Source organism: Lutra lutra, chromosome 10 (assembly GCF_902655055.1).
Source record: "Lutra lutra chromosome 10, mLutLut1.2, whole genome shotgun sequence".
Classification (NCBI taxonomy): domain Eukaryota; kingdom Metazoa; phylum Chordata; class Mammalia; order Carnivora; family Mustelidae; genus Lutra; species Lutra lutra.
Genome location: NC_062287.1, coordinates 5,829,232 through 5,855,986, shown reverse-complemented (window position 1 = coordinate 5,855,986; position 26,755 = coordinate 5,829,232). Strand labels below are relative to the sequence as shown.

Here is a 26,755-nt window from a genome sequence, read left to right as displayed (position 1 = left end):
CTTTGTGTAGTCCCAATAATTTGTTTTTGTTTCTGTTTCCCTTGCCTCAGGAGACATCTAGAAGGAAGTTGCTATAAGTGTCAGAGAAATTATTGCCTGTGTTCTCTTCTAGGACTTTTATGATTTCAAATCTCACATTTAGATCCTTAATCCATTGAATTTATTTTTGTGTCTGGTGTAAGAAAGTGGCCCATTCTTTTGCTTGTCACTCTACAGTTTTCCCAACACCATTTGTTGAAGAGACAGTCTTTTTCCATTGGACATTCATTCCTCCTTTGTTGGAGATTAATTGACCATATAATTGTGGGTTTACCTGTGGGTTTTCTATTCTGTTCCATAAAACACACAGATTTTGAAAAAGCTTCCAGTTTAGTCTGAGTCACCTTTGATTAGATATGTGGTGTATTAATTAACCATAATGGTCCACTTAATTAGAGGTTGCAAAGAGGCTGTTATGCACAAGTGGATAGGGAAAGGAAAATGTAGTTTTCGATCTCACTCATTTCATTCTTTTTTTTTTAAGATTTTATTTATTTATTTGACAGACAGAGACCACAAGCAGGCGGAGAGGCAGACAGAGAAAGAGGAAGGGAAGAAGGCTCCCTGCTGAGCAGAGAGCCCAATGTGGGGCTTGATCCCAGAACCCTGGGATCATGACCTGAGCCGAAGGCAGAGGCTTTAACCCACTGAGCCACCCAGGCGCCCTCTTTTTTAAATTTATTTTTTAATTTTTTTAAGATTTTATATATTTATTTGGGAGAGAGGGAACATAAGCAGAAGGCATGTGAAAGGGAGAAGCAGGCTTCCTACTAAGGAGAAGTGCCATGCGGGGCTTGATCTCAAAACCCTGGGATCATGACCTGAGCCAAAGACAAACTCTTGACACCTGAGCCACAGGTGCCCCACACTCATTTCATTTTGATGGACATTTCTTTGAAGCTTGGAAGACACCAAGATCAGTGTTCTGTATTAGAATTTTTCTTCAATCTTCCTATCCCGCTTTCCATGCAGCATAGCAGGAGATATATAGGAAGGGTCTTCTCTTCTCACCTCCTCTTTTCCATGTTCCCCAGATAGCAATCTCCTGGACTCAAAGAGTAAAGTCAAGTTTGATGGATTAGTACTATGGAAGTAAAAAATAAAAGCCTTTGATTTTGAAGAAGTGAGTCACTGAGCGTTTTTAAAATCTACTAGAGGAGCGTCTAGGTGGTGCAGTTGGTTGGCCATCCAACTTTTGGTTTTGACTCAGGTTGTGGTCTCAGGGTCATGGGATCGAGCCCCACATCTGGCTCTCCACTCAGCACAGGGTGCTTGGGTTTCTCTCTCCCTCTCCCTTTGTCCCTTCCCCCTGCCCATTCCATTCTCTCTCTCTCTCAGGTAAATAAGTCTAAAATAAAATAAAACAAAACCTGCTGAGAGTTTGCTTTCCCCCAAGGTTGGCAGCAGTATCAAACCGTCCATCCCTTCATCCTTGTGAGTCTCTCACTTACCTGCTTCCTTTGCTGGTGAGAAGAATCCCCAACAAGAAATGAAAAAGATTTCTTTTCCAGATGTCCCCTCATGTGTACTTAGAAATTGTTATTGGAAGGGCACCTTCTTCTGAAAGGAAAAGCCACCGTAGTGGATGTAGGCAGAATTGTTGTAAGAATTTCTGGAGAATGAATACTGTAAACTGCTCCAACTGGTTACTGAGGTATTGCAAGAAACATCAATCATCTTTTTTCTGTAAAAACAGTTTAAAGTTCTCAAAGAATCTCCAAAGTTATTTTTTGATCCCACTAGATTTGAAATCATCTTCTACAAAGGTCTTTTAGTAACAGTATTAAAAGCCTTTATCAAAATGTTTGCTGTGATTACAATTGAGGAATAAAAATGCATGTGTGTGTGTATACAGTTGTGATTATAATACTATCTTCATCCACCCTCCCCCCACACACATGGGCAAGAACTTTAGGATGACATTCAAACATGAAAAAAATAGCCCTTGAATTAGGATGACAGGATTATAAATATCTTCTCTCTCACCATGCTATGTTTATGATTTAAAACTATTTTAATCCTTATGTCTCAAATGATTTGAGGTGAGTTCTGTCCACAAATAAGATTTCCTCCACCTTGGAAGCAGAGAGACAAGTTATGGTATCTGGAAATTTCTTCTCATCCTGGAAGCTAGCCAAGTGTGAGGAGGAAATAGCAGAATCCAACCAGCTACCTGGTTGGCTGGGGAAGACATTCTCTGTGCCTATCTCTGTCTCTGCCTCTCCTTGTCTCTGTCTCCCACATTATTTCATTAGAGCTATGTGCTAAGCGCTTTACATACATTATCACATTTAATTCCACAACCTTATGAGGTGGGTACAATTATTACTCTCACTTCACAGATAAGCAAGTGGGACATAACCACCCCAGGTCATACAGCTAGTAAATTGTGTAAACAGAGCTTGAACTAAGGACTCCTGACTCCTAGCCCATGTTCTTTGAAGAAGATCTAAGGTCCCTTGACTTGGCGTGACTTGTTTATATTATCAGGCCAACCTTCCTCCCCCACCCTACACTCCCATTTACCACCCTGTCCAGAGACATCAGCCTGGAGTTTCAATCTCTCTCCCACCTCGACCTCTTTGTACTTGGCCTCCTCTTGGAAAGCAATTCGCCTGGCTCTTACCAAGGTTGGATTCATGACTCCCTTCAGATCTCCAATTACTCGTCAGCATTCAGGGTGGCCCCCCCTTTTTTTTTAAGATTTTATTTATTTATTTATTTATTTATTTATTTATTTATTTAATATTCTTCTTTTGAAAATATGTTAATATTAAAATCTTCTCACATTTCTGGATAAACTCTACTTAGTCATTTTGAATGCATTCTATCTTTGATATACTGGCATTTTCCTTGGGATTTTTCCTGCATCTGTAGCCACAAAGGAAAGTGTACTGTGTTTGGGGGTTTATGTGTTTATTTATTGACCTAGCTTTCTCAAGTGTGGCTATTGGGGTAATAGTAGATTCATACAATGCCTTGGGAAATGTTTTACCTCTTGAGTTTTGGAGTAAAGTCTAGGGTGTTTGTGTAAATCTTGGAGTCCCCTGCTTCCCTCCTGCATCCTTCAGATAGAATAGGAACCCTGATAGCCCCCTGGGGCAGAGGATGTGGGGGAGGGAGGAAGCAGAATTGAATGTCTGGGTCTGGGATGAATAGTAAGTGTGTATTGTTCCATTGATTGATTTGGTTTTTTGGGTTTTGTGATGCAGATTTTGAGAGCTAGACCTTGCATATATTGACTTCTGATATGAGAGGACACAAGGCCCTTATTCCCTTGTCTTATATGATACTCTAAGTTTTAGAACCATACTTTACACTGTCACGTCAAGGTTCAGTGACTTGGTCAAACACTCCAGAAGTCTTTTTTTTTTTAAGATTTTATTTATTTATTTGACAGAGATCACAAGCAGGCAGAGAAGCAGGTAGAGAGAGGGGGTGGGGAAGCAGGCTCCCGGCTAAGCAGAGAGCCCGATGTGGGGCTCGATCCCAGGACCCTGAGATCATGACCTGAGCTGAAGGCAGAGGCTTTAACCCACTGAGCCACCCAGGCGCCCCAGAAGTCTTTTTTTTTTTTTTAAGCGGTTTTATTAATTGATTTGAGAGAGGGAGAGAGCATGGGGTGGGGGTGGGGTTGCTGGGAGAGAGGGAGAAACAGACTCCCTCCTAAGCAGGGTGCCTGACTTGGGGCCCGATCGCAGGACCCCAGAATCATGACCTGAGCTGAAGGCAGACACTTAACCAACTGAGCCACCCAGGCGCCCCAACACTCCAGAAGTCTTTATGAACTTTGCATAATGTTTCTATTATTCAAAGGATCATGATACTTCCTTATCCTAGGGAATCTATGCAACCATGGAAAGGGACATTATAGAAGACCATTTAATATAACGCCATTCTTTTGATACATTTGGAAAAGGGGAGTATGTAAAGATGCAAATAAAAATATTAATACTAAAACTAGTAGTAGGATTATAGATAATTGATACTTTCTTCCCTCTTTTCCATATTCTTACATTTTTCTATAATGAACAACCATTGCCTCATTCTTCTGTGAGGAGACTTTCTTGACTGGAGTTAAGTTCCCAGCGTCTCTCCCTGGTCCTTACTTTCTCCTTAGGGTGGAGGAGGAGTAAGTCATCTGACTGGAGGGTGGTAAGTGTAGGAAACTTCTTCTTTTTTTTTTTTTTATTAAGATTTTATTTATTTATTTGTCAGAGAGAGAGGGAGGGAGAGAGAGCGAGCACAGGCAGACAGAACGGCAGGCAGAGGCAGAGGGAGAAGCAGGCTCCCTGATGAGCAAGGAGCCCGATGCGGGACTCGATCCCAGGACGCTGGAATCATGACCTGAGCCGAAGGCAGCTGCTTAACCAACTGAGCCACCCAGGCGTCCCATGTGTAGGAAACTTCTTGATTCATGCTTTTGGACTGGATGGAACTAATCCACCAGAAAGTTTGAAGCACTCGGTGGCATTCTTCTATCAGCTTCCTATCACTAATTAGATCTACTCCCGAGAGCCAAACCTCCCTCTGGTGCTCTGCCTCAAGATGTAGCCTGGGAAGGGGTAGTACCTCTGAGTCCATTTCCCTGCAGAACCAAATCATATTCTTCTGTTAACTTACCAGTAATGAAGCTGAGATTTTTAAAAAAATACTTTATTTACTTATTTATTTATTTGAGACAGTGCGCATGTCTGTGCGCAAGTAGGGGGAGGGCCGAGGGAGAGGAAAAAAGAATCTCAAGTAGACACCCCACTGAGCGCGGAGCCGGATGGGTGGCTCAATCTTATGACCCTGAGATCATGACTTGAGCCAAAATATAGAGTCAGACAGTCAACCGACTGAGCCACCCAGGCGCCCCCAAGCTGAGATATTTTGATTTCCATCTGTTTGACTCTTGCTTTTTTTTTTTTTTTTTTTCAGTTTTGCCCAAACTTTTATAAAGTCATGCTTCTGAAGTCAGCAAAAATGTTAGTTTTAAAACTGTGGGCTGCTCTGTGTGCAAAGAATATTACTCATAGCTACTATTACTGAGCACTGAGCATCATCTCCATGAATTTCTCTAATAATCTTACAAAATGGGTTCTATTGCCATCCTTCCTTTTGTAGGAAAAAAAAAAAAACAAAACTAACTTTCAGAGAGTTGGAGCTGTTGTTCTCCCTGGAATCTTTATTCTGCTTGGGTGGGTTCAGAACTGATGCCTCAAGGGGGAAACAAAAAAAAAAGAGTCTACCTGGATTTGCAAAGCTATTCATTGAACAATTAGAATGGTGAGAACGCAAAGGAACATCTGTGAGCACTCCCTTCTCAGAGTTTCACGTCTCTTGTTTACTAACAAAGACTTGTTACCAACGCCTGACATTCAAGAGGACTTGTATTTGCTTGTTTAACTGGGAGCTAGCTCCCAGACTCACCCTGTAGCCCGCTGGGGGTAGGGCAGAAACCTCTGGGAAAACAATCCCCAGTCTACCGAGATGATTTTCAATGGCCTGCTGGAGTCGTAGGTGACTTTAGGTGACAACAATTCAGACATTTGGTCAAATACACGATAGGTCAGCGGTTCTCTTGGCTGCATTAACAGTTTGGGAAGAAAAACAGCTAAGCCCTCTGCTTATACTGGAGAAGACAGGAGATTTCTAAAGATTATCGCTCCCTATCCAGCTGTTGCTATTAAAAAACAAATTGATGAGTATCTCTCCAGTTGACAGGCGGGGCAGGAGGTTGCCAGGGTTATCAAATACTGAGCTTGGAAAGGGCTGTTTGGGGGTGACAGAATGGGCCCATGAAACAACTCTTTGAAAACTATTCTGACTTTAAAGTCACTCAGTTTACAGTCCACAGATCCTAGGCAACCCCTAACGCCTTGCAAATGTCTCAGTATAGAACTTCAGTGTAGAAATTCTTCAATCACATGCCCCATTGGGCTCCGAGAAGCATGCCTCGGTGCTGATGTCCGATGTGGCCATTCAAGGTTCTGAACTCAGCCTCTCCTCTTCATCCACCCTCTGCTCCGGCTGTCATATCTGGCAGGATTGTGGAAATCACATTTGAGCAGAAGACTTCCACACCTACTTCTCTAACCCTATTTCAAGAATTCCCAGTCCCAAATTTCTCACTTTTGCGGCGTATCCCCATGTACACAAATTGCAGGTTACCTCAGACTCTTTTTTTTTAAAGATTTTATTTATTTATCTGACAGAGATAGAGAGGGAAAGCACAGCAGGAGAGGGAGAGGGAGAAGTAGGCTCCCTGCTGAGCAGAGAGTACAACATGGAACTCTGATCCCAGGAGGACCCTGAGATCATGACCTGAGCCGAAGGTAGATGCTTAACCCACTGAGCCCCCCAGGTGCTCCTCTCAAACTCTTTATGTATAAAACTGAACTCCTGATAGTTTTACAAACCTTATGCTTCACCTATCATCAAAGAGACTTCTCTCCTTCCAGACTCTTCTCTTAAATCTTGCATCATCTTTCCAACTCCTTCTTTCTTAACCCTCTGATCCGATGAGTTTCAAAGTCCAGCCAATGTCTTTGGCTTTTTTTTTTTTTAAGATTTTTTTTTTAAAGATTTTTATTTATTTATCTGACAGAGAGAGATCACAAGTAGACGGAGAGGCAGGCAGAGAGAGAGAGAGGGAAGCAGGATCCCCGCTGAGCAGGGAGCCCGATCCCAGGACCCCGAGATCATGATCCGAGCCGAAGGCAGCGGCCCAACCCACTGAGCCACCCAGGCGCCCCTAAGATTTTATTTTTAATTAATCTCTACACCCCACATGAGGCTCGAACAACCCTGAGATCAAGAGTCACGTGCTTTCCTGACTGAACCAGCCAGGTTCTTGTCCCCACTCCACGTCTTTGGAGTCTAACCCTCTCGTATGCCCACGCCCACCGCTTTGGTTTAGGGTCTCTCATCCCCCGTCTCCTGCCTTAGCATTCCAGCACCGTGGGGACCTTGTCACCATCTTGCTTCTACTTTTCTTCATCTGCTGCTATCAGAGCACTGTCCCCAGTATTCAGTTTCAAAGAAAACCACTGTCATCCTCAAAACCTCTCTTGACTTCTCATGGCCTACACAATGCAGTCCAGATTCCTGAGCACGGCGTTCATAGTCAAGTCACAGCCTTACTTACTCTCTACATAAGTCCTATGCACTAGCCCAGTGTTTTTCAACCCCTTCTTCATTATGGTGGTCCCAATATCACCCTGATGTAGAATGCCCATTCTAGCCAAAACAGCTCATTTGCCAATCCCTGGACAAGCCCCTATATTTTCCAGCTCCCCAAATTTTCCTCACTTTGGTCATTTGTCAGAGTAGTTGAGGGATTATGAACAGATTCCTGGAGTATACTTCTGCTCTTCAGTGCACTGTTTTCCTGGCCTAGATGAGACTCACATCTCTTCCCACTGTCTTTCATGTCGTCCTGTTGAAATCTGGGCCTTCATGTTACAACCCAAATACTATGTCCTCTCCCTCATCCACTCAGCTGGAATGAACTTCTTTCTGTCCTCTACTAGAATTGTCTTGATACATTTATTATGTTTGTCTTTGTCCTTAGTCCTTTTTCTATCTGTGTCATCTCCCCCACTGTATTATAAACTTCCCAAAGACAAGGAGAATCTTCTTCGCAGTGTACAGTGCGCTCGAAAAGGAGGCACCAGTACATGGAAGCTGAAATCAATTCACTGATACACACCAGGAACAGGATAAAAGCCTACCAGTGCCCACATGAAGAAGTCCCATATGTATGTGGAAGAAATAAACACATTACCGAGTAGAAAAAATGGAGATCATATATAAGCCACACTCCTAATCCACCATCATTTACACAGACTATTTTAGAAGAAGTTCTGGGTGTTGTACAGCGTTAGTGAACCCAGCTGGTTCCTGCTTCAGAGAAGTAACAAACAGCCACCCACGGAAAGTTACTATTTGAATGGGGACCTGCCCAGACATGTCTTAAGTAACAATGATCAAAGTGAGGAGAGGACCCAGAGGCTAAGACGTAAATAGTCATTTTTGACATTATGCTTTTGTTACAGATACAAAATCTTCATTGGGTCCATTTGCCATGAAAAGAGACAATACCTGTGGAAGTACACTTTAAATCTTAGCGGTGCTCACCACGGTATAAGGAGCAACTAAAGGCACGCTCTGGGCAGGCAAATTGATTTGACAAAATTAGTTTTTGTTTGTTTGTTTGTTTTGTTTTGTATTTTTAAAGATTTTATTTATTTGACAGAGAGAGATCACAAGTAGGCAGAGAGGCAAGCAGAGAGAGAGAGAGAGAGAGGGAGGGAGGAGGAAGCAGGCTCCCTGCCTAGCAGAGAGCCCGATGCAAGACTTGACCCCAGGACCCTGAGATCATGACCTGAGCTGAAGGCTGAGGCTTAACCCACTGAGCCACCCAGGCAGCCCACAAAATTAGTTTTGTGCCAAAAGTTAAGACGAAAGAAACACGTTTTCTGCCAAAGGCTTGATGCTGAAAGAGCAACTTCAACGGTCTCCATTCTCTAGTGTCCCGTATTTTCTGACTAAGTCCAGTTTATCTCTTAACTCAGGTGAAAGACCCTGAGAGCAAAACCTCCCCTGGTGGAGCCTGAACTACCCTCTACAGCAGGGAGGAGCCAGCTCTGAGCCAGCAAGACCCCACATAACTGACCCCAAGACCGTGACCCACCTGACCTTGACAGCCCACCGCATTCCCCACTGATCTTTCTTCCACAGTTTTTCTTATCTAAACCTGTGAGTATTTTCAGTACTACGGAGGCAGCCTTTGAGATGCTAGTGCACTGTCTTCCCAGCGTTGGCCTCACCAGAATAAGTCCCTTTTTGTTTCACCACCACTTATTTCTCTGCCTTTGGAATTTGTTAGTGGCCAGTGGCCAAATCTGGGCTGTCTGGGACCTCTGGAGCCAGGCGTTCCTGCACCCCTGTGCTCCCATGACAACACTTTCTAAAAAGTATATACATAAGAATACATTCAGAAACTTCCATCCTGAAGTTGAGAGGCAACGTGGGGGGTTTGAGGGGTAGGAAAGGAATAAATGAAACAAGATGGGATCGGGAAGGAGACAAATCAGGAGACTCTTAATCTTACAAAACAAACTGAGGGTTGCGGGGTGGGGGGGCGCGGGAGGGGGCTAGGGAGAGGGTTATGGACATTGGGGAAGTTATGTGCTATGGTGAGTGCTGTGAAGTGTGTAAACCTGGAGAATCACAGATCTGTACCCCTGGGGCTAATAATACATTATATGTTAATAAAAAAATAAAAAAATATTTTTTAGAATGGGAGATTAAAAAAAAAAGAAACTTCCATCCTATCTCTGAAAAATTACTTTCTAGGAAAGCTATTTCTGTGGTTTCAAAGGATTACATTTTCTTTAGTCAGAGGATTAGGTGTTTGAAAGTGGCACTTAAGTGACATTTCTGAAATTATTAAGAAGATTATCAAATCTTAGAGAAAACTACAAACAGGTGATTTTCATCATCCCTTGCCGAGGGGCTGTCTCCTCCTAAGATACCATAAACCATCTTGTGGTTTTTAAAAGTTTTGGTTTTCTTTTTTTCGTTTCGTTTTGTTTCCCCCTCCTAAAGCTCGATAATGACTTCTGCAGGAGGATGAGTTGGGGATGTCTGCGGGATGGGAGGCTTGGCGAAGAACTCATTTCCAGGGATGCACTCGATTTAGCCCCTGTTCCTGGTTCAGATCTGTCTCCTCTCCATATGGTTCAGCCCTTCTGGGTCTTTCAAACGGGACTTTTGTACCAGATCTGAAGGTCCCACTCCAACTCTCCTTCCCTGAGCTCTTTACCGAAAAGGAGGATTAGCTGTGGATCTCATTCCTTCTCACTCCTTCTGCTAGTCCAGCTGGAGTTCTGAGAGCAAACACCACCGGCCAAAGCAAACACTACTTTGGCGCCAACCCTTAAGCTTCGGCCTCATTTCCGTGCCCAAAGAGGCAGGATTGTTGCTTTAACAAGTGTGGTAGGCGGTGGAGCGGCAGGGGGAGGAGAGCCGCCCAAGGGCCCTCCCTTTGGAATGGGATTGGTTCCCTCTGCCGGCGCCGCCGATCGCTCTGCGTCTCGGTTGGAGAGGCTGACACAACCCTGTCATTAAGGTGTTGTCGAAATGGGCCCCGTAGGTGTGGGCCGTTCCCGAAGTTTGTGGTTGTAGATTTTCAAAGGGGCGGACTTCTTATTGGCTCCGGGACCAAGTTCCTGAAACTGGTCTTCTCCGCCTTGAAAAATGTCTTGGTAACAGGAGGCGCCAAGGAGCTTCTTTCACACGCGGTAGAGAACATGACGGAAGCTCCTCAGGGGTTTGATTTCAGCTTCTTAAATGACGAGGAGGCCAGGAAGATCCTCCAGGTGCTGGAAAGAAATGAGGAGCTCCAGAGGGCAGAGAAGGACAGGATCAGGTAGAGAACGAGTTCCTTTGTCTTCTGCAGGGGCCCGGCGCGCGCGCGGGGCCCCCCTACCTGAACCCCCGGGGGCGCGCGGGCCCCCCCACACGACCCCCTGCAGCGCGCGGGGCTCCCCTACTGGACCTCGTGGCGCGCGCGGAGCCCTCGCGGCGCACCTGTCGCGGCCCCGGTACGCGCAGCGTCCGCGGGGGAAAGCTGCGCTCGGCGGCTCTCTGACGGGCGGTGGGGAGCCCGGCTGTGCTCTGCCCACGCGCGGCATCCCCGACCCGCCAGCCTGCGGGGCGCTGCGGAGCGACCCTGCCCTCGCCGTGCTGGCAGGTTTTCCGGAGCGTTTCTCCCGGAATGGGTCCCGCGGAGCTGAGGCGCCCCGGGCGGGACACGCACGTGGGCGGCGGTCGGCCGCTGGGTCCCGACTGTCCCGGCAGCCGACGACGCCCTGCAGCGCGCTCAGGTGCCCCCGGGCGGTCGCGGAGGCCGGGTGGGCGGGTGAAAGGGGGCGGAATCCCGGCCCGAGCGCACCCACGTGCTTCTTTGCCCAGGTCCTCCCCGCGGTCCGCCCTCGCCCCGACACTCGTCCGCGACCCCAGAGCCGCCTGTCTCCACCCCGCGCCCACCGTCCGCGGCGCCCGGGCGAGGCGGCATCTCCCTGGCGGCGAAGGGGTCCTACCCAGGAACTGGCGGTGCTGCGGGACGAGCCGGCGTCGCACTGGGGCGCGCGGAGCGGCTGGAATGGGCTGGTCTCCTTGCGCGTGGCGCTCCCGGGGAGAAGTTGCTGCGAAATTTCACCCTTGAGCTTGCCATACAGTGTTACGGGTGGGGGTTAGATACCTGAGAACGATATCGACCGGTAATTGCCTGGGATGTAAATTAACCAGTTTTTCTTGTGGGAAAGTGTGGTCCTGGAGTGAATAGAACGACTTGCTCACCAGTTCTAGAACAGGCCCCCTCAAGGCTTTCTCCAGGTGCCTGTGGAAGGTGTTTCTGGGCATCACTCTCAGACCAAAAATACATCCTTGACTCGAATTTAGAAAGCCGTTTTGTTTGCGAGCAGCTTGTTGGTGATGTCGCTTCTAGGTTTCCACCTCTTTCCAAAGATTGCACTGGCCAACCCCCCTCGCCCCCCCCCCCCAAAAAAACACCCTCCAAAGATACTCTTCACATAGGAAAACCCTCGTTGGTCTTTGTAGAAGCCGTTAGAATACACTGGGCTCAAAGCCTGGTCTTCACTCCTCTCAGCAGTTACAGCTCCTGTGGGGAGTAACGAGTATTGGAAGGGTGAGGATGTGTATTTCATGCCATCATACTCTGCCGTTAGAAAAATAGGCTCCACCATTTCCTCACTGTGTGGGCACATTGTGTTCACACCCACACGCATCCACATCTGTGGACCCACACATATGCACGTGCCCTACACACAGGCACACCCAGCCTCAGGAAGGAGAACTTTAGAATTGTATGCAGTTTGTTTTCAACACTTCCCAAAAGGACTAAGGAACTGGTGACTCTCGGTGTGTGTCCTTGGAGGCTTCATACGTGATCCAGTATGTATTCTTGGGGAAATTGATGGGAGAATTAGGAAATGACAGGGGAAAGCTTCCACTTAGGATGTTACTATCAACGTGCTTTTCATGAACTATGGTCTTAGAAATAGTGAGATTATTTGGTTTAATTTTCATTCAAGGGAATTTTGATTTTTTGTTTCTGGACTGCTGCTTGCTCTGTTGTGTTTCCCCAATAGCAGCTCATGGTGCCCAGGACAGCTGCCCTTAGGGGGACCTGGAACTACACACAGGGGGCAAAGCCATTGGGTTGGCCCTCAGGAGGAAGGTTGAAACACCCTTTCTGATAGCGTGACACTAATATCAGAACTGGGGCATGCACAGAAGAAGGCATAATGCTAAGACAAAATCAATACTGCTAACGATTAAACTGTTAGAATAATTACCCCCAATAATTTCAAAAATGTCACCATTAATATGTAAAAGTAATTGAAGGACAGCAGACACTTGGGCCAAATGCTGAAGACAGTTATTTCTAGTACTTTACTTCCCCCTGGTTAATTCCTGAATCCCACAGTCAGACACCCATCACTGGATAGCCCTCTCCTGGGCGTTGTTCTGCTTAAGTACCAGCTCACGTGCATGGGTTTCAGTAGCAGATGCGGGCATGTGAAAAAGGCCTGAGATAACATGTCAACTTGGCTGCCTCAGCTCATTTTCTTGATATGTATGATCATATTTTCCAAACCAAAAGTCAGAACACGTGACTTCTCATACAAGAGTATTACTTAGGACACTGTACCACAGACCCATGTGAGAGACTGGGAGGGCTTTGTGCTCTGCAGATTTTCCCCGTTATCCAAAAATAAAGCATTTCCTAAGAAAGCTTCACAAGCCCACACAGCATAAAGGAAAGAAGCAATTACCAAAAGTTCATATGGAAAATTTTTTGAACATTCCCAGACACCAAAAATAACGTCTTCTAGGCTTTTCTGAAACCGTAGGATGCATCTTTGTTAAAGGATGCACGAAATAAAGAGATAAAGCACAGATGTTCGTTCACACAATTCAGAACTGTGGCAGCTTGGGGGCGCCTGAGCGATTCAGTGGCTGGAGCCTCTGACTCTGGATTGATTTCAGCTCTGGTCCTGATCTCAGGTGGTCAAATCGAGCCCCTTGTAGGGCTCCACGCTCAGCATGGAGTCTGGTTGAGATTCTCTCTCTCCCTCTGCCCCTTCCCACTCTTGATAAATAAAATCTCTTTAAAAAGTTAAAAAAAAAATAAACCACTTTAAAAAAAAAGACATTGCAGCTTTGGTGCTGAGATGCTGAGTGTGGCTCCTTCGAGAAGGAGCTGGGCAGTATGCCATTCTGGCTGCTTGGGCTGTGGGCTGCCTCCCTCCCAAACGTAGGCTAGACTTTAGGTTGGCTTTTTAACTTTTTCCATAAAAGTAAAAATACTCTTTGGATTCCATTTGGCCAAAACAGGGACTAGTGTAGGTCTTTCCTTAAAGTAAAGTGGTCTAACGCAAACTTTGGAAAATGGGGTGGGCAGAGAGGGTACTTGCAATGAGAAACAATAGCCAGATAACTTGGCTAGGACATTAAGGGACCAAACGGAGAAGTTTGGAAAGTTTGCTAGTTGGGGGACGACTGAGGAGTTTAATTATGTCTATGATAGGCTTGAAATGTCTACAAGACAACTAAGAGCGATCCTTTAGTTAGAAACCTTGAACTACAGTGTCATGCGGGACTGGAGATGCCTAGAGATTGATGTGGGAGTAGTTGAGTTCCCCACACAAGACCTAACAGCCCCACCCATAGAAATGCTCATCAACGCACAGATCTAGCCCTGGTCTTCCCGCATCAGTACCAGCCCTTTCTGGAAAGTATTTGCATTAAATATTATGTTCCTGATACACAAAGAATTTATTCAAATATTGAAGAAAAACACCAAGATTCAAACTGATAAATAGGCACAAAGTAGAAATAAGGTGTTCATGTTAAAAGATATCCCAACAGGAAACAAAATGTTATGAGAAAATGTTCACCTTTGAAGTAATAAAGAAGTGAAAATTGAAGTATTTAAAAATAACAGAATAAAAACTGCTGGTGAGGATGGCCATGAAGTGGATAGATTCATCATGCTGTTAGTGGTGTGTGGTTCTTTTGGTGAACAATATGGCACTGCTTATGAACATATGCCTTACCCTTGACCCAGTCTCCGATTCTTGGCTATTTCTCATTAGTAGGAGTCTGATGTACGAGCATTTATTAAGTGATGCCTTCTTATGTAATAATAGTAATTACTGTGATAATGACTGCTAACTTTTATTGATCCCCTGCTGTGTACTCGGCACTGTACTAAACATGTCATATGTATTTAATTAATTGTCCCAAGAACCTCATTACATACATATTTGAATTTCCATTTCACAGAGAGGGAAACAGCTTAACAGAAGTTGAGTATCTTGTCCCAGTTAAGCAGGAGAGGCAGAATTTAAATCCCGATCTATCTCAAAATGATTTTACCCATTAGCATTAGGTAATCCTCACCACTGTCACTTGGGATAAGTAGCACTGATGGCTTTGTACGAAAGGGAAACCCAAGTGTCTTGAGGTGAAGGAACTTGCCCAAGGTCACATAGATCCTAACCGACAGAGCTAGAATTTGAACCCAAATCTATCTGGCTCTAAAATATATATTCTTTCCGCTATACTGTATACAGTATATTTTTTTCCCTGTGGAAAAAAAAGAACATATACCCACAGATATTCATTGCAGTATTACAAAATAGCAAAATAGTGGGAAAATAATAGCAAAATAGTGCCAAGTTTCAAATCTAAATATCCGATTAAAGCACAGCCATTTATAATGGACAGTTATGGAGATAATTGTATCTTACCCAGTGTTTTATTTAAATTTTAACATTTTCTGGCTACCTTGTTGTCAAGGCTGTATAGACACCTCAAGCTTATCACAAATACAACTGTGGGAAAATGATGCATGGGAGGCATTGTTCTGGGAAAAAGCCGAACACAAAATACCACATGTGTGTTACTGCTGTGTCTTGAAAATAGGCAAAATAGGCAACAACAACAAAAAAAGGGCAAAAATCTATGATGCTTCTTTTGGTGAATCTCTAGGACCTGGCACAGCTCCTGGCGCATGGCGAACAGGCCGTGGAGGTTTGCTGTTGTCTGCCCTGGAGTCTAACGCTGCCAGGACGGGGAAGGGACCCGTGGTCGGCTGGGCAGGAATGCTGGGCACCTCCCAAGCTCCCAAGGTTCTAGGAAGGCAGATGAGGGCAAGGGTAGTGGATTTCCTGGCTTAGCGACAGAGACACCATGGACAGGCAAGGTTCCTGCCTGTAATAGGCCTCTGGAGAAAACCCGATGGGGGGTTTCATGACCTGCACAGGCCAGACTCAGAGGCTTTTGCAGTCCTAGCTTCTCTCCTCACTTCTCACTCTCAGTGTGCTCCCCCCCCCCCCCCGCCGACCCTCTGCCCAGCCTGATGGGATTCCTCCCTCCCCTGAACCCTGTTAAGACCCGACAGTCTCTGTTACATTGATCCGGTTCTGTCCTGTGAGTCTGGAATCTGTCCTACAGAAATACTTTGAAAGCCAGTTCAAGAGGGAGAAATTAACCGCTGAAATTCCCATCTGACAGTTCCTCTTCTAGTAGAAAGGGTTTTTCCTGGGGCTGTTGACTTGGGAATGACTTCTCAGACCTGGCACAGGCTGTGGTTCTAGCCTCAGTGAGAAAAGAATGGCTGAAAGTTTGAATCACAGTTTCATGGCTGGTGGAAATTTTCCCCATACTTCTCTCACACCTTGTAGGAAATTGTGTGTGTGTGTATGTGTGTGTGTGTACGTGTATATACACAAATACACATAGTATAATGTATATCTATACATGTTTATATATATACATACATGTTTCATATATAAAATCTGAAAAGCATCTTACTTTGTCACAAATCTTTGAAAAACACAACTCCCTACTTGTCACCCCCATAGCATCCCCCAAGCCCACCCACTCTGGTCTCCTAAACGTAACTGAAATAGAAAGTACCAAGAGGTTATATCAAGCACTCAGCTCACAGAAAAAATACCAATAAATCAAAAATAGTTATTTTTCCTGTTGCAGAAAACTTACAAGGTATAAGGCATCACAGCTCCTGATGTCATCAAGCTGTGAAATGGCATGTCTAAGTTTAGACTGAGTCCAGTGGCAAGGCTGCAGCCCAGGAAGATTTTCCAGAACTTAGTAGCTGTGGCTTATCCCGGGGGGAATGTGTATTTCCAAATGGCGGTGTGCTGGCAGCCATGGACGCTGGACAACCGGAGAGGTTAAAAGCCAGATACACACTCTCCTGCCCTAGGCTTTCTGCTTGTCCTCTACTCGACCAGCCCGTAATGCCTGCCTCCGGCTCACAGAGAGACTTTCAGGAAACATCAGGCTCCTAGTTATGGGATATCTACCATGTGCCAGACCCTGGGTTGCCTCGGTAGAAAATAAAACCCAGACTCTGCTCCCGATGGCGTGGGTCTATGAACGTTCTTGGTTGATGGTAAGAGGAAGTGTTCGTGTAACTGTAGCTTGCCCTCCAGCAGCCCCCGTGTGGCCTCGGGAAAGGGACCACGAGAACCATCCAGAATTTACAGGACTGCCGTGTAGGCTTGTGTGTTCACTTAACGTGGTGTGGGATTTTCATGGATCTCTCATGTCTGCAGCTTCCAGGAACAGCCAGTTTAGTTCATTCCTTTAATCCTCGGGGAGATCTTTCTCTCACACGTCCCCTCCTGTCTAGTGATGGCCGTGGATTGGTCTCCCACGGCAGTACTTGTGGAACTACCGTCATATTATAGTGTCATACCCCAAGGTTTGGGGGGCAGTGTCCTTTTGAGGCTGTGTGACATTAGAAGTCCTGTAGCTTTCCAAGTGTTTCCTATCTGTGTGTTTTTAGTCTCATAATCGATAGAACAGGCACTTCTGTCTTTTTAAAAGCAAATGGTAACCACAGTAGTGATAGCTAGTGCTTGCTTAGCCCTCGCTCTGTGCCAAATTCTACCAGTGCGTTTGCTCATTTAATTCCCACAACAGCCTGAGGGAAGGGATATTTTTTATCTCCTTTCTGCTGAGGGAACTCAGGGAGGAGAAGGAACCTGATGGAGATACTACTGCAGGAAGTGTTGGATTTGTGAACTCTACCTGCATTAATTACTACACAACCCTGCCTCCAACCACAGAGCCCGAAGAGGGTGACGTGATTAGCCACACACTGCCCACCTAGCCCGTAATGGCACTGAGATGTTTCCACGTTAAAACTCTTTTTTCCACTGAGCATGACATGAGAGCACATATAATGCTAAGTTGCCCTGTGTCTGACCAAAAGTTATTATCAAGGAAAAGGGCATAAGGGATGCTAGGGTATCACTAGTGGGATCGGCCGTATATAGGAAACATCACAGGCAATCAGTTATGTTTTAGGAAGCTTGTGTGCGTTCTGTGAGGATGCGCTCCAAACTGTTAATGGCGGCTATCTCTTGGGCATGATATTTATTTATTTATTTATTTATTATTTTTTTTAAGATTTTATTTATTTATTTGACAGAGAGATCACAAGCAGGCAGAGAGGCAGGCAGAGAGAGAGGAGGAAGCAGGCTCCCCGCTGAGCAGAGAGCCCGATGCGGGGCTCGATCCCAGGACTCTGAGATCATGACCTGAGCCGAAGGCAGCGGCTTAACCCACTGAGCCACCCAGGCGCCCCTGGGCATGATATTTAAAGGGACTCTAACCCTTTTACGATTATTTTATTTCTTACAATTATCATAGGTTAACTAAAAAATGGTGGCTGTTTCTTTGGATAATAAGGAAATACAAAATGTTTGGCTATGTTTTTTAACTTCGTAAGTATATCTTTGGAAACGATTTGTTTAAAAAAAAAAATACCTGGATGTGTTTCCACCCTTTTCTTTCTAATGTTTCATACATATTGTAATGTTAATGTATTCTTGGTAAGTTGCCTTCTGTAGATCAGTCTTGAGTTGCATGTGGCTGAAGATTGTCTTAGGGATGGAGAGCCTTACACATCTAGTAGATGCTCAATTTCTAATGAAATGGACCTTAACTTACGTCCATGAAGGAATACAAAGGGAAGGAAGGAAAGACTTGGGGAAAACAAAGACAAAGAAGGTCGTGTTAGAAAACCTGTTTCTCTCTGTTAGCATACTTGAGTCTTAGAACAGAATCAGCTGGCCAAGACGCTCACTGAATCAATTCAGGTCTATTCTCCTGCAGTTAGTTCTGCATGGGCCACGATATTCGAGAGCTGTAGGCTCACCCCACTCTCCTTCCCAGGGATGTTTCCTTGTTGGCATTGCCAATGGCCCTATTTAAAGGTCATACTTAAAATATCAGCTTGGCCTACCAGAGGAGCCAGCTTCCTCATTGCACTGTGTGTCAGACTTTCTAATGATGAAAGAAGGGATTGGGACCAGTAGTGACCAAACTCCCCATTTCCCAAAGAAAGTTTCTGGTGTTATTTTTTGTGACTATTCTACTGCATATATTTTAGAATTTAATATTTTAAAATTTAATTATTAATTAAATTAATTAATCACTTTGATTTTTTCTTACTTTTTAAAATTTCTTATTGCTTTATTAAATAATACTGTGACAAACCTTCATGATTACATCCTTAATTCGATTTAAATTGTCTCCCTAGGGGGCGCCTGGGTGGCTCAGGTTAAGCGGCTGCCTTAGGCTCGGGTCATGATCCCAGGGTCCTGGGATCGAGCCCTGAATCAGGCTCTTTGTTCAGTGGAGAGTCTGTTTCTCCCTCTCCCTCTGCCGACTTACTTATGCTCTCTCTATCTCTCTGTAAAATAAATAAGTAAAAAAAAAAAATCTTAAAAAAAAATTGTCTCCCTAGGGTAAATTACACAAAGTAGAATCCTTAGTTTATAATATATTTTCTAAATTCTTATTACATGTTACCAGATTAATTCCCCCCAAAAATGTTCCACCATATTTCACCTTGACTGGCGGTGTGAGAAGCCTCTTATTTTACCATACCCACCTCAGCACTGGATGATATTATTGGTTTTTTTTTTAATCTTTGTTAATTTTGTAGTCAAAAAACCATTTTTTAACTTGATTTCATGTCTAGCACTGGTTATAATGAATTTCAACTTTTTTCATATGTTTACGACTCATTTACATTTCATGATTTATGAATTGTCTATTCATATTTTTGCCCATTTTTATTTCAGGATTTATATTCAGAATGTTTCTTGTCATATATAACAGATCTTACCATGGCTTTAACAAATTGGAAATACACTTTTCTGATATTAAAAGATCTCTGGAAGTAGACAAGCAGCAGCTGGTTTAGTGCCTTAGGCTGTCAGGATGGTGTCTTACAGCACAAAATGGCTGCAACTACTCTGAACATCGCTTTCCTGTTCCAGACAGGAAGAAAGGGCTGTGGTGGAGCCTATTATGCTTGTGCTTTATGATGAGAGTAAAAGCTTTTCCAGAGGCCCTTCCACCCGATTCCTCATGTCTCAGTGAGCAAGACCAGGTCATAAAGCCACCCTCACTGCAAGGGAATTGGGAAATCAAGAAATGGGATTCAGATGTTAGGCTTGGACCAATTGTGATCCCTCCTCTGAAACTGAACACTTTGCTGTGCATGGCAAAACCAGAGAGGAGGAGGGAATAGATTCTAGAAGGCAATCAGCACTGTCTGACATAGAATCTCAGTGTGTTTTTTTCTTTCCGATTTATATGTTTCTCTCTTAAGGAAATTGACTTTTGTCCTATTTATTACAACATGTTTCCCAGTTTTCAGTTTGCACTTCTATTTCGCTGAAAGCAGCAGGAATTTTTTTTCCATTAAAAATATCTTTTCTTAAGATTTATTTATGTGTTTGAAAAGGAGAGAGCACAAGAGGGAGGGAGCGAGAATCTCAAGCAGACTCTTTGCTGAGCACAGAGTCGGATGCAGGGCTCGATCTCACAGCCGTGAGACTGTGACCTGAGGCGAAACCAAGAGTCCGATGCTCAACCAACTGTGCCACCCAGGTGCCCCTCCATTTTTATATAACAAAATGTACCAAGTTTAAAAAATTTTTCTTTTTGAGATTAGAAATTTCTCCCATCTAGATTAGGTCAATATTTACTGCTACTTTTTAAAATCTTTTTTTAAAATGAACTTTTTAATGATCTAATATATATTTTATTTTTAAAGTAGGATAATTATATGAATTGATTCCCCCCCCCCCACCATGGCTTGCAGATTGTCCTGGTACCATTTATCTCCATCTGCTTCCAAGACCCTATGATTATTCCTTTAAGCAAAAGAACCGGGGAGCAAACAAACAAACAATAACAACCACAGAGTGTTGGTGAGGCAAATGCTACAGCACCCACTGTCATGGAACTAAGAAGGAACTTGGAGGGAAAAGCCTTTTGTGCAGAGAAGTGTGATTTTGCACACGTATTAGTACGCATAGATAATGAGTCACGTTTCACTTCCTTCGTCTTCCCATTTCCTGTGTCAGGTGGCAGACCCAAGCCAGGCCAGACCATTCATCCTGAGATCTATATCACGTGACCTGGTTGTCTTTTTTTTTTTTTTTTTTTTTTAAGATTTTATATATTTATTTGACAGAGAGAGAGAGAGAAGAGAGTGTATGAGCAGGGGGAAAGGCCGAGGGAGAAGCAGGCTTCCCGGGAGCTTGACGCGGGACTCGATCCCAGGACCCTGGGATCATGACCTGAGCCAAAGGCAGATGCTTATCCCACTGAGCCCCCCAGGCATTCCCTGGTTGTCTCCTACATCTGGTTCTTTTGCTAGTCAAACCAATGCCCCGCTAGGGTGACATAAGTTTTTAATTTATCACAAAATTAATTTGCTTTAAGGATTAATCACAAGGATAAGTGATTAACGGGATTAGTGGACAAAAGAGCAAACAAAATTTAAACCTCCCATGTTGTGAATTGAATGTTTACCACTCCCAGGGAAACTGGTTAAGCTCTGTAGGAGATCACTGTCTGCACATCCATCAGGGGCCCACCAGGAAAACAGAAACTACTCCTTATTTAAAATAGAATGTTGTGCAATGAATTGGTTCCATGGTGATGGAAAGAGGCAGAAAAACCCATCAGGAACAGTGAGGCAGCCCAGGACTGACCCCAGCAGGAAGCCTGGAGGCAGTGTTGTGCTGGTAACTGACTCCCCTGGAGAAAAAGCCTTGATTTGTAGCATTAGCCAATTTCAAGCTAGCAATAATTTAACAACCAGCTTGCAAAATTCCTGAGTATTTGACCATCTGCCCTTTTGAGCCATACAAGCCAGCTTTGGCACATCATACACTCCAGCTTTGGCTGGAGAGGAAAAGGGAGCCAGTGGTGTTATCCAAGCCTGGACTAGGATCCCCCAAGAGAAACTGTAAGAGAGCATGTTAGGCCTGTCTGGGGGATTTGGAGACTGGCAGGGGAGGCATTCACTGCCAGAAGTTCTGCTTGAGGGAGAGGGAGGACGAGAATACCCCGCCTTCTTCTGTCTTCTTGCCCTCCAGTCTCCTGCAGTTGAAGCCAGCTGGAAGCAGCTGACGCATAGTTAGAGCCTGGAGAGGAAACTTGCCTAGGTCATCGCCCAGCAGCATGGATCCTTGTTCTTTTCTCTCCCATTCCTGCTGTCTTCTTCTGTCAATCCCAGAGCACCTGCATTTTCTCACTACCCAGGCTCACACTGCTAAAGCTTTGCTTCCTGCCAGATGATTCTTACGTATTTTCCTTCCTGTTATCCTGGACTACTGTCCATGCCCGTTCTGTATTCTTTTACAGTTTCTCTGGCTTCTGCACCTTTGGGGAGTTGCCCTGCTCTGCTCTTGCTTCTCCGTGCTGCTGCTTCTCTCTGCCGTCCCGGGTGGTCGTGCACCTGTGACTCGGGGTCTTTATGTAGAAAAGAAGAGTGTCACTCAGGGCACCTAAGGTACAGTGGGCTTTGCAGAAAGGTTATGCGTGGACTGAAACTGAAATCTGAAGGACTTGGGGAGCCAGGGCAGCCCCAGGGACCGGCGACATGCTCTGCTCTCCGCTCGCATCATAGCCCACGCTTCTTCCTCCCAGCGCGCCCTTGATTCTTGGACAGACTGCTGCTTCTTGTGTTCTCTGTTCCAGAGCCTCTGGAACATCAGGGTCACAGGACACATCTCTGGCCAGCCTGTAGATGGACTGCCCTGGGGTCAGGCATCCAATCAGCAGCACCTCATGGGGGAAAGTGTAGGGCATGGCATCCTGAGCAGGCGCCACAGACCCTCTCGTTCTGCCTTCTCGTGTGGGTGTGGCACTTCCGTTCTCTATGAGCCCACCTGGACACTAAGATACTTGCTATCTTCTTGGCTTCTGAAATGACAGGTCTTGGCCTGCAGGCTCTGCTAAGACAGGTTGTCAGACCTGGCTGAAATGACCGCTACCTGGGGAACTCTTTGGATTACCGGGGCCAGGCCTCACCTTGACATTCTGGCTTAATTGCTCTGCCATCAGCCTGGGCATGGGCATTTTTTAAAGCTCCCCCAGATGACTGTAATGTACAATAGGGGATCCTGGCCTGACAGCTGGGGCATGGGGCCCTGACTCCGCCTGGCACACACATCTTTTCCTACACTGTTGCACAAGTTGAGGGAGTGTTGATTTTCAGGAAACCCTGTGGTTTGGGAGGCGAAGGCTTGGAGCCCTAGCAGAGGACGACTGAGAAGGCTGTGCCCCACGCAGACATAATAAACCTTGTTTCCAGTGCTTTCCCACTTTAAAATTGCTTGGTAGGATCAAAGGGACCTTCTGTCCCTGGAGCTGTTGTTGAGCCTGGCAACGGGAAGAATTGCTTTTTACTTTTTGTTGTTTTGTTTTGTTTTACCGCCCACTAAATGCGGGTTGCACACAAACGCGAGGGCTGTGATATCCGAAGGAGGCTTGTTGTGAGTCGTGTCCTTGTGACTCTGCTCCCACGCTCCGGCCACAGGCTCTTGGCCGCGGCTCCTGGGTGGTCACGTTCACTGTGAGGAAGTAGGACGGCCTAGCCAGAGAAGGCGACGTGGAAGCCCCAAGAGCTCTTGAAAGGCAAAAGCAGCCTGGTTTTAGTACAAATTGGCCAAAAGCGAGAGGAAGGAGTTACCTACCTCTGTGCCGCTTCTGTGATTCTTCAGGAATACTTAAATATATGCAGAGCCGTAAAGCCTCCCGTGTTCACCAGAGCCCTTAAAAAAATGTCCTTGAAGGTAGAAAGAACAAACGTGATTATCCCTATTCCCCCACCCCCCACCCCAGTATTATTATCCTTGTTTCTCTCTTTCCTCAAAGAGTCTCAAGACCAGAGTAATCTCCAGGGTGGATGTGGGACTAGGACGTGGGACTCCGACTGTCCCCCAAGGCACTGGTGCGGTGTGTTCTGTGGCTCCGTAGGGGACGTGATCGCGACACGGGACGACAGAGACGGGGTAGGGGGTGGGGGAAGTGGAGGTTCCAAGGGCAGTTAATCCCTTAGCTTTCAGGGAGTTAAATAGCAGTTGAGAAAACACGTGAGCGGAGATCAGAGCCGGGTCAGACGGAGGGCCCCCAGGATCCCCTGCAGCCACGCCGAACACGCTCGCGGGCCACGGGACGCCCAAGAACGTTCCGGGGGTGCTGATGAGGTTCAGGCTTCAGTGACTGAGCCCAGGGGCCTCTGGAGACAGACTCCTCAGACGCTCCCAGATGGCCCGAGGACCGCCTGCGGGGTTATATGAAATCCCCAAAACAGCCAGCGTTTTGATTTAAATCGTGTCAGCGTTCAGAGGGTGACTCAGGTTTTTCTTTTAATTTGGGGGGGATCTTTGAAACTGCAGACGTTTTAACAGCCTATTAAAAAAAAAAAAGGCTGCCGTGTATTTTACACTTGGTTCTTCCTTTCTTCCAGATCCCAGCAAGGTATTTAAAAACGACTCTTTGGACTGTGCCTGTTTGAGGGTGGGGTCTCGGTTGCTGGTTTATTACCGTGTATTTGCACGCGGGCTTGCACTTGGTGGCTCCCGGTCAGCGGAGGCCACGGGAGAACTCCTGAAAGTCATGCCCTCCCCATGGGTAGAGGAGCTTCCCTGCTCCGAGTAGCCAAAGCGCTGACGCTCCACTGGGGTGATTTCTGACAATGACCTTCCCTGTTGGGGTGGGGGATGTCAGGGCGGCCCCCCCCCCCCACGCCGCATCCCATCAAAACGCATCCTTATTTGTAGGTTCGGGTAGCAACGGCTCCACACAAGACAGCTGGAAAGGCCCATAAATTAGGTCATGTCTGTCCACAGCTGTTTAATTGCTTTGCCCCTGACATCCAGGCAAAAAGCTTTAAAAGGTGTATGAGTAACGTATTCCCTGCAGGGTAGCTGTCTCCACCTTCAAAGCCACACCGGACCCCACCCTCACCTTGGTCTGCCTAGCATTCTGCACCTAGCATTCGGCCCCGCCTGCCTCCGAACTCCTGCATGGCTATTTTTCATTTCTTCCGTGTGGCAACTTTTCACACCTTGTTCAGGGCCTTATAGATCTTGGAGAGAGTTCACAGGAATACAGAGACACATCAATGTAACTTTTTATTATAAACAATTTGCCTGTGTCTGAGAACCGACCAACAAGTGTTGTACATGGCACAATTTCCAAACTGTGCTTCGAAGAAATGACAGTTTTAGCATGAAAGCGATAAAAATGCTTTTCTGGCCTCAGGTCATCTGAGCTTCATCTCTGAGCTGCTCTGGGCCATTCACAGATGGGAGCCATAAAGATGGAAGCTTCTGCACCTCCAGGGGCCTGGGTCTCCTGGGGAGGTGGCCAGGTGCCCCCTTCTCTCGGGGTGTGGGTCCTCCTGCCTTCCCGGGTCGCGGTAGTCATCGGGTGGGTCAGCAGCACCTCACAGCCCTGGGGGGTCCAAGGCTGGGTACCTCTGTGTTCCTTTCTAGGGTGAGAGCCCTGTAAGAGAGATTTTTATCCCTATCATGGGTTCAATGACACTTCCATAGAGCGGCACTCATTTATTTAGCTGATACATACACGGGAGATGCTGTTAGGAACTAGTACGGGAAATACAGAATGCTCTCCGTAGTCTCTCAGTCCTCAGCGATGGAGAAGGACTTAAAAACAGCCTATTTCATGTACCATGACAGACAATAAGCCAGCTACGCACAGGGACACAGAGGTCATTTCCCCCCAGGTGAGGTCTCAGGGAGGACTTAGCTGGAGGAGACGAGGCCTGAGTCTTTAGTGGGGTGTGGAGTTCTGTAAAGGTGGGAAGGGCATCCCAAACGGGGCAGGCAGCCCTAGAGATGGCACAAAGATGTGGGGGACTCTGGGGAGCAGGAGTACTGTCACCAGAGTACAAAGTGAGAACCCATGACTGGCAGGAGGGCTGGCTGCAAACGGGAGCCCCTGGGGAGCCCCTGGGATGCCCGGAGCAGCAGAGTGAGTCAGCTGGGGACTCCAGGATTAGAAGAGAGATGTTTAGGGGCCCTGACTAAGGATGAAGAGAAGGCGAGAGGCTCAGGAAATCTTTGCAAAGTTACATTAGCAGGACTTGGGCCTGACCGGCTGGAGAAGGGGGACAGTGAGTTCATGGGAGCCCAGGTTTTTGGCTTTCAGGAGCTTTTGGCATCGGACCACTGTTCACACTGAAACTGGCCGGTTCAAGTGGACTCCACGCCCTAGGCGTCCAGGGAGGTAATAGATCTGAACACGGCAGGCCACCGGTTCCGTCACCAGCTCTGAAACAGGGAGATGTTTTATCTCGTGAGCTACTTTCTCTCTCCCCAACGAAGGTCAGGTCTTAGGTGTGGGACCAGGACAGGAGATGAAGGGAAAAGTGGGCAGAATTCGGAGCAGAGTTCTGGCAAGGGAGCCTGGCAAGTGTTCTCCAGCTCCAGATGGCCTGGTAAAGGACTTGTGCGTCGAAGCTGCCAGCGGGCACCTGACAGGCGAGGAGGGACTGACTGGCCCCCAGGAGCCGGTGCCCGGGCAAGCGGAGGCAAACAGCCTGCCAGACAGCAGGTGCCCCGGCGGCCAGAGGAGAGTGCAGGTGCTTTCATTTCCTACCTGTCAGCTCTCCCATTCCAAGCAAAAAGAATTAAGGCTGACTGATGATCAAAATACCCTCCTCTCCTCCAAAACCAAAAAAACCGAGACCCTTCCTGTTTCCTTGGTGAAGTAGCAGCAAGTTGACTTTTGGGTGGTACCTTCTCTTCGTGTGAGGTCAGCAGACGTGCGTTTCAGCTTCAGCAAGTGGGGAGTCCCCTGTCTTCACTGTGCCCTCTCCACCAGCCTAGGGCACTGGGGATCTTGGTTTAGAAGCTTGTCCCAAGTCATGAGGAGAGAGATAAAGCCATCATTCTACCTTGTGCCGCCCAGCACCGACCAGGTAAGCTGCTGTGCGCCAGGATGAAGCCCCGGCAGGTCATTTGGCCCTGCTATTCCAGAATGTGCTGGAATATATCGAACATAGATCTCTAGGTTCAAAGCGGCGAGGCTGAGAATGGTGTCATCAACGGGCATGATGGGGAAGGAAAGAGATGGTCCTTTCTAAGTTTATCATGATGGGAGTTTATTTGAATAAACTTCAGCCTCTTTGGGGATCAAGATTAGTGATATTTCCATTCCATTCAAATAAGAGATACTTGACAATATTTTGAGGACCTAGTATTTGTATGATTTTTGAGGTCTGCTGTGGTAAATGCGGAACATAGAACCCAAGAAATCGATC

At 46.2% G+C, this 26,755-nt stretch overlaps 1 protein-coding gene across 3 annotated transcripts in view; it reads left to right on the top strand.

Annotated features, from left to right (window-relative positions):
- The first annotated feature begins 9,850 nt into the window (after positions 1-9,850).
- Positions 9,851-26,755, top strand: part of EXPH5 (exophilin 5) — a 66,522-nt gene continuing 49,617 nt past the window's right edge. The window contains exon 1 of one of the 3 annotated variants that reach the window (XM_047691110.1): positions 9,851-10,459. In XM_047691110.1, the coding sequence (XP_047547066.1) occupies positions 10,341-10,459 (119 nt within the window). In that variant the 5' untranslated portion in view covers positions 9,851-10,340. Of the gene's footprint in view, positions 10,460-25,847; positions 26,414-26,755 lie in introns of those variants that run through there. The other 2 variants (XM_047691109.1, XM_047691111.1) reach the window with 2 other exon arrangements.